This window comes from Ipomoea triloba, chromosome 1, assembly GCF_003576645.1.
Source record: "Ipomoea triloba cultivar NCNSP0323 chromosome 1, ASM357664v1".
NCBI lineage: Eukaryota > Viridiplantae > Streptophyta > Magnoliopsida > Solanales > Convolvulaceae > Ipomoea > Ipomoea triloba.
Window position 1 is genome coordinate 1,582,795 of NC_044916.1, and position 8,780 is coordinate 1,591,574.

Here is an 8,780-nt window from a genome sequence, read left to right on the forward strand (position 1 = left end):
TTCAAAGTTCAAACAGAGCACACCATGGCAAATTACGGTCCACATAGTTGCGTGATCCATGGTCCAAAACGACGTCGTTGAATTTTATGAGTTAGAATAATGTACTTCATTCGTTAGAATAATGAAACTTTTGAGATAAGATAATGTACGTTATGAGTTAGAATAATGTACATTATGCTTTATAATAATGCACATTATATGTTATAAAAATATATGTTACAGTGAATTGCGTGAAAAAAAATTCCATGAAACAACATCATTTTTAGACTGATCCATGCAATAACTATTGATAATGTTACTGACTTTCTCGTAAATCAAATCTAATGAAAATATTATTACAAAATAAAAAGAATACAATTAATATTTTTCCATGTCGCAACGGCGAGTTGCAATGTCTCATTTCCCTCCAAATTAACGTATACAACAGAACACAAAAACTGCCACTATATATATATTTGAAAGCCATTTCCGATTTCTCCATCGTCGCTGAAGAATTCTGCAAACAAGAGCAATATGCTGAAGAGGTATCCGAAATGGAAGATGAGGGCTCCATTTCAGTACGATTTGGAGGTGACTCACGCGCTCCAGTGGCCGTTGCTCACCGTCGAATGGCTCCCCGACCTGGAGGAGCGGCAGGGGGGAGATTTACAGTGTGCAAAAGATGATCCTTGGAACTCAAGCCAGGACGCATTCGGATAATTACCTTTTTCTGGCTCAGGTGCAGCTGCCTCTCGGCGAAGGCGACGGTGTTGATAGCAAAGGCTGACGGGATAGTACGTTGTGAATTCTTCTCTGATTTTTATGTTCTTCGTTGCAATTCTTTTTGTTTTGATCTGATTTGCTTTTGATTTGATCTGATTATGTTGTTTTAAGATATCTGCAAAATGTGTTGAGATTTCGGTGGTCGAGTAAAACCTGTACCTATATCCTGATTTGTGGCTACCGATGTAGGTTTTCTTAAGTAATTAGCAAAATGATTTGATTTTCAGTGAAGCATAGTGAATTACTCCGTATAATGGTACTCTTCTAATTTTTTAGTAGAGATTTTAGCAAGTTACCAGAAACGTTGATATAAATGAACTATTCATTTCGAACAAAAGCTTAAACCTCTCTGATGATACATTGCAATTTGTAACTCAAGTTTCTTCTGGTCTTCTGGAAATCTACAAGTATTTATGCTTTAAAAAATGGTTCTACTGACGTATAGAAAGAGTTTTTGTCCACCTTTTTTTGGTTTTTATCGGTGAAGTGTCAAAAACTAATTCTTTGTGGATGCCTATATGGAGATTAATCATGATTGGTTTGTCAAAACTTATGTTCTTACAATCTCATTTTGCCCTTCCTTCAAATCTCACTGGCATAATTCAGTTTTAGCCCAATCAGTGTGATATGCAAATTCCTTCTGTGTAAGAATGATAGTTTAGGTATTGGAGTTATACTACCTAAGATCCTCTAAGATCTCAATAAGCACATTTTTCCTACCAATTTAAGGGATGTTCTCTGATGATTGATTAAATCTTATTTGCATGAAGACGCAGGTATCACAATTCAGAAAACATAGACTCTGTACTTATCTTCAACTTCAATGTGAACATTCATAGTAGTTTTGTTTTGGAGCCTCATTTTCCTTTAGGTATCTAAGTATCTTTTCTCGCCTATTTTACAAATTTATAGCTATTTGAGGCAATGACTTAAGCGTGTAATACTAAATATTTCTGTGGCAGGCCGGTAAGAATTGTTCAGCAAAAGAGGCATGATGGGAAAGTTAAACGGGCTCGTTACATGCCACAAAACCCAAGTATTATTGCCACCAAGACAGTTAGCTCTCAAATTTTCATTTTTGATTGTTCCAAACATCCACACGAGGCTTATATGCATGGTGTTTGCAACCCTGATTTGAGGTTAACTAGCCACAGCGATGAAGGGTATCCCTTGTCGTGGAGTCCATTTAAGCAGGGTCATTTGTTAAGTGGCTCAGAGGATGGCCAATTTTGCATGTGGGATGTTAATTCCACTCCAACGTTTAGGACACTTGAACCCATGCATATATTTAGTGTAAGTATCAGCATTAACTATATAAGCACTAGTATGCATTATGTGTTTTGTGAAGTTCCTTTTACTTGCATAATCATTGTGTATTTCGCAATTTTGTGAGAGATTTTTCATTAATGCATTTTAATAAACAATTATTAAGATAACATAATGTTAGAAGTTTCCTCATCAGATAGTGTGAGTAATCCCCAACTTCATAACATTTAAGTTTCTCATATTATTTTTTATGCTGATAAACAGTTCTTATGATGATGTTCTAATAGATTCATGATGGATGTGTTGAGGATGTAGCTTGGCATATGAAGCATGAAAATTTATTTGGTTCAGTTGGAGAAGATAAATATCTACGTATATGGGATATGCGCACTCCAGTGATCAGGCCTAATCAATCTGTACTTGCTCATAGTGATGAGGTGAGTATTTGGGTACAGAAATGGGGTCATACATATATGTAGAGGATGGTTTCTTCCATTGAGATCTTTACAAGCATATGCATTTCTGTGCATTTGTATTTCAACTGAGTATATTGTAGAAATCAGTACTATATTTGGAATAGATTAGGGTACTTATTTCATAAGTTGGTAAAAGAAGATTCTGAGTTTGAACCATCTGCATAGCACTTGATCCATACCTATATTGTAAAGTTTTTTTGCAAGTAAGGAAGTATTGGTCAATTTATGTTACTATCCTAACATTTCTTAATTATTGATACAGGTTAAATCCCTGGCATTTAATCCTTTTAATGAATGGATTGTAGCAACTGGATCTGCTGATAAGAAAGTTAAATTGTTTGATCTGCGCAAGATTTCTTCTGCCCTCCATACCTTGGNAACAAAAATGTAATAGTCAAAGACTAGTAGACTACCTGCAATTCCCTTTCAATAAACTGTTGAAAATGCTTCACATGTGTTACTTGAATAGTAGGATTATTAAATTTAGGTGTGGATTCCTGAATTTTCTTTGCAGCCTGCAATTACCTAAATATTAGAATTTAGAAATTATCAAATTAAAGAATCCATTGATTGAAACACCACTTACATTTTCAAAAAGAAGGAAAAGGGTCGGAGGCAAAACCAGACATATAAAACTTAACAGCTTCAGCATAAGTTTTTTCACCCCTTGCTTCCGTGAAACTCTAACAAAGTCAAAAAAGCTCAGATAAACATAATAACAAGACAGCGAAGAGATGCATTCATTAGCAAATAGTACTATAGAAGGAAGCATAAGATCATCATATGATACAGAAGATCAATTATCATGATTGAGATTTCTTATTTTCACCAATTAAGATATTTAGGATTCATTATATTAACATAACGAAAATTATAACTTGGGATCATATAAGATTAGGGGTCTAACATTCAAAATGACACTAACCTCCAAGATGACTTAATTGTTGGAACACCATTATCACCATTGATAATGTCAAGAAAACATTGAACAGCTGTAATAAAATCGGATCCGTCATTGTTGTTACATGAACTTGATCCTCGACTTGTTTGAGCACAAAGTCTCTAAGAGATAAATATCTTTCATGAATTCTGGCCCAGGTTCCTCCTGCATGCATGGAGAGAAAAGAAATCAAAATATATTATATACTGTCATAATCCAGTTGCACACAAAAAGTAGGCATTATAACAGCATAAATATAACCCGCCCTTAATCTCAACCTTTTGCAAGTCTTTCTTTTCAATCCAAGGTGGCGCTAGAGTAAAGCAGTACCTCTTGGGAAAATAAGCACAAATGGAATTCCTAATCTGCAATGGTTAGCATCAAAGTTGTTGAAATATCTATAGAAAAGAAAGAATGTAAATACTAAATGCAAAGAAGACAATTTCCTTTAATGTTGTCATATGCAATGACAATTTACAAAGTCAAAGTCAAACATTTATATATGTTGGGTTACTTTTAAAAATCAATTTTTGTTTATGGCCAATTGTATGTTGTTGCTTCAGAGTGAGCAATCTAAATGGGGTTGAAAATATTAATATGTAATGACCCTAATAATGTTAGTACTTCAACTACTAACGTAGTGTACCATGAAGTGTTCAATAATGTATAACATTCTATTTTATAAGTCACAATAGTTATAATATGTATCCGTGCATCGCACGGGACAATACTAGTATCATTAGAAACATCTGGATCTTTCAAAGATAACTTGAAGTTTGAAAACTTTTGTGGTTAACCATCAGATAAGGGGCATTAGTTGTTTAGAATTTATTAACTTCAACTAAGAAATTTTAGACTTCATGTTATTACAACTTTTTACACATTTCTTCTCTAAGATTTACACCTAGCACATTAGCTAATACGCTAACCAGTAAATACCATAACAAAAACTTGAGCACAAGTTTTGCATGAGATACAAGGAAGAGAATGAAGAAAAAGAATATTAGGCTTGAATAAATATATATATATATTATATATATATATACACACACAAATATTGTTATTACAACTTTGTTCCACATCCCATAAATTCATAAAGGGCAAAGGCAAAACCCGTGTATGTCCTATGTTTAGTTTTTTGATTCATAAAGAGACTGGCAACAAAAAATTCTAAAAAAAAACAAACATCAAGAGAACCCTGAGAAACACAAAACAAGATCTCAATATACAAAACCCACGAAAGAACTGCTAAGTTGTAAATTATATCATATCGTCAGTTTTTTAATTGTTTCATTTCTTGAGCAACTAAATTATTATAAACTCCAATGCTTCAAAAAACAGGTAATAACTAAATTATAAAGCCTTCCATTGTAAGGTTCATTTTTAAGTTTTGAAAAACAAACCTGAAATTCAAAATAAACCTTAATGCAAATTAAAAAAAAATAATAAAGTTCAATATAACTGAAACTCATACCAAATTCGATTATCATGCTTTAAAAACATCATCGGAATTCAATATTTCACATGCATCATTCGAATGTGTTTATATAGAATACCTCATTTTTAGTAGATACATCATTTCCATCACCTTTAACATTAGCCAGTGCAAACTCCATGTATCTTTCTGATTTCAAGTAAAAGTCCTGTTTTGTTTGACGGAAGACTTTAGAAGTTAGCAATGCGATCTACCAAGCAATAGCCAATAATAAGAAATGATAGGTTACAAATTACCCTAAGCAACCAGACAAAATGTTGTGATCCAAGTTTTCTATCAATGTCTTTTGCTTTCTCCGCTTTATTTTTTATATGCTCTGTCATTTGTATGACAAATGCTAGCCTATCCAAAGCAGCTTCATTAATACCACCCATCTGGATTCGGGGAAGAAAAAAAAAAGCAGAGTATTAGTTAGGGAGCTAAGACACAAGAAAATTGCACAAAAGCAAAAACCTAGAAGTCAGTTGTGGTTCTAGTGAAAAAAAATGAGTAATAACATAAAGGAGAAATGACAAAACAATGTACATATTATACTGCTTAAAAATATAATTGAATAGCATCAACCTGATTGTAAATGATCAGATTTGATAGAAGTATGGCCAAAGAAAATATTTCAGTGTTGTATGTTCCCTGTAAGGAAAAAAAAAATTACAATGAGATAAAAACACAAGAAGGGAAATCTATATAAAATATGAAATTAGAGGAAAATCTCACTATTTGATCAATTGCTTCGGTATCTATCACCAAAATATTATATTTGGTTCCATTTGAAGTAGTTTTCTGGATTGGTTTACTCAAGCGAAGACCATTCTTACATGGATATTTAACTAGAAATTCAGCATGTCCTTGGAAAAGCTACACCCACATAAGCAATTATTAGACCAAGTTGTTAATATGGTTTAAGATATATCTATCTCACTTTAATTTTTTTCAAAACTTAAACAAGAATTACAAGTATATAACCTTATTCAGAAGGTAACTTTTGCCTTGCTTAGCGCTTCCGCAAACAGAGACCACAATAATGGGCCCATTGATGCTATTAAGCATTTGAAGGGCTTTTCGATGGACCTCCAGCTGGTCTTTGCTGTTACGGAACACAAACAACATGGACTCCTCCGGTCCTATAGCAGCGGACGAAGACCCCTTCTCTTTCGCCTTCTTCTTCCCCTTCCCCTTCCCCATGCTAATGCTTCCCTACAAACTAAATAATGAAACGTTCCAGTTCTGTCCAGACATTTTTTTCAATTTCCAAAAAAAAAAAAAAAAGTAAAAACCCCGCCAAAAGAATGATTTTTAACAGGAGGAGGCCGGGTTTTACCTGAGTACTGTGCGGCGGACTGAGGGCGGTTTTGATACAGTACTCTGTGAAGAAGAAACGATGAAGGAGCTGAGGAGAAGAGAGAGCAAACTTATGGAAGAAAACGCGAAATAAACGATGAAGGAGCGGGGGAACTCGAGGTACGAGGAGGGCACAGACAAACAGCATGTATACGAGGTTTGATCCAGTGGTTAATGTCCATATTGCTGATGGTTAATGTCCAGTGGTCATGCAGACACGCCTGGGTTCATTCCAGCTCATTCTTCTGGAAGAAGAAACGATGAAGGAGCTGAGGAGAAGAGAGAGGAAACTTCTGGAAGAAAACTATAAAATGTTTTGTTTTAAACGTTTAAGACCAATACCACTTGACCCACATCACACTCAGTCATTATATCTTAAAAGTAAGGAATTGGCAAGAAGCTTGTGCAGACAAAAATATGTCATCTTTAAAGTCAATTTATTTTTTATTTGCTCCTTGTTGGGTTGTAGATTCACGGTGACAATAATAATTAAGCACTAATTACTTCGCTCAAGCTTAATCTTTAAGGGGGTGTTTGGTTGGATGGAAAATCTTTTCCATCCATGAAGTGGAGGAAAATGTGATTTTTCATTGTTTGATTGGACGGAAAATGTTTTCCATTGGAACTTGAGTTCCCAAAAGTTAAGGAAAACAAATTCTTAGTTGGAAGGTGGTATTTTGTTTTCCATGGAGTTTGGAAAGAAAGTTTGAGCAAGTAGACTATTTTATCCTCATCAATAATAATATAATATATTATCACTATTAATTGTTAAAGGCATATTTGTCTTTATATTCATAATTCCTTACCATTCCAAATCTAACCAAACAATGGAATTCATATTCCCAGTAATTTATTTTCCACAAACCAAACAATGGAATCTATTTTCCTGGTAATTTGTTTTCTATGGAATTTGAATTCTATTTCCTTCAAATATTTTCCAGCGAACCAAACGGGCTGTAATAATAACAACACGTTTTGTTTACGAAATAGGCCTAGAATGGAATGATATTGCCCGTAATAAGCCTATTCTGTTGTTTGGTAATGCTATTTAATTTGTTCTAAGAAATATTATATATCAGTTGCATCTCTTTCAGGTTCAATTCAAGCTCGAGGATATTTATTTGATTCTATGCTGAATGTATATGGTGTTTGATTTTTTATATAATTTTCTATGCTGAATGTATATGGTGTTTGATTTTTTATATAATTTCTTCTATTTATTAGATTTTGTTTATATATATATATATATATATATATATATATACACACACACACGCGCTACCCGACTGCTTCCGGTGCGAAAATACACACACACACGCGCTACCCGACTGCTTCCGGTGCGAAAATGTGGTGAACAATGACCAATGACTCTCTTACAATCAAGTCTATACTAAATGTGCACTTGAAAGCTCAAAATCATGCACTTGAAGGTAACAAATTTCCACTCGAAGGCAAATACATGTGCAATTGATGTAATTTATGGTACTAAAAAAGGAAGATTATTCAACTAAGTGTTATTAAGCCAATTATTCATACACATCGTTTGTAAATCTCACAAATTTCAATTGAAATTTAGTTATATGTTATTGAAAAGAATGCACAAGGTATAACAAATACTGCATAGAATTGTGCACTTGAGGCAAAATGCACTTGAAGGCAAAAAATGCACTTGAAGGCAAAAAATCTGCACTGAAGAAAAAAAAAAAAAGAGTTCACTTGAATGCTAAGTATTTTTTTTTACACAATAGTTAGACACACATACACTTGTAGGCATTAAATTGAGCACTTGAAGGCATAAAGAGGATCACTAGAAGGCAAGGGAGAGAAAAAAAAAAAAAAAAAGACACTAAAAGGGAAAATTCAAAATAAATTAGTTGTACACTTTTAGAAAGGAAAACATGCATTTGAATGCTACAATACATGCACTTGAAAGCTAAAAACATGCACTTGAAGGCTTTTGTCTCACAAGGTTGAGTATTAATGAAAGCTTCGATCGATCGAGGCGGTGATGGTTGTTCTCGAAGACATGATAGATTTAGAAGAGGGCGAGGTGGAGGTCGAGGAGGGCCACGAGCATGCTACAATTGTGGAGATCCTGGCCATTTGTGTAATCAATGCGCAAAACTGTTTAGGCAACAAAGATTTGCTAATAGTGCCGCCACAAAACAAAAAGGGCATACGGTGGTTATGAATGATGAAGAGTTAGTCATGTTTAATCAAATAAAGTTGTCTTTCCCCGTGTAGCCTTCATCCAATAAAGAGTCTTTTCATTCCGCCTCAGCAACATTTGTCTGAACAGGTAATCCGACTACATGTGTTTCTTCCTCATCCAGATAAAGGGTCATTGATTCAGGAGCCACTTATCACATGTCAAGTAATTTGAGTATATTGTCCACATATTCCCCTTGTCCTTGTACTGCTAAAGTTACTCTTCCAAATGGTTAACCACCTCTGTTCTAGGTAAAGCGTAAAGTAAGTGTTGTTGCGACTCAATCTTTCCAGT

The 8,780-nt window shown here is 34.2% G+C and overlaps 1 protein-coding gene and 1 pseudogene across 1 annotated transcript; one reads left to right on the plus strand and one right to left on the minus strand.

The window, feature by feature from the left end:
* The first annotated feature begins 513 nt into the window (after positions 1-513).
* LOC116031393 lies at positions 514-2,895 on the plus strand (annotated as a pseudogene).
* A 10-nt stretch (positions 2,896-2,905) lies between these two features.
* LOC116031428 (guanylate-binding protein 2-like) lies at positions 2,906-6,121 on the minus strand. Its single transcript, XM_031273634.1, has 9 exons — positions 5,903-6,121; positions 5,654-5,794; positions 5,504-5,569; positions 5,176-5,313; positions 5,001-5,129; positions 3,723-3,809; positions 3,530-3,609; positions 3,091-3,187; positions 2,906-3,019 (listed from the first exon to the last, which is right to left on the minus strand). Exons 1-9 carry the CDS (start codon positions 6,119-6,121, stop codon positions 2,906-2,908), a joined length of 1,071 nt encoding a protein of 356 aa, XP_031129494.1.
* Between the last annotated feature and the right edge of the window lie 2,659 nt (positions 6,122-8,780).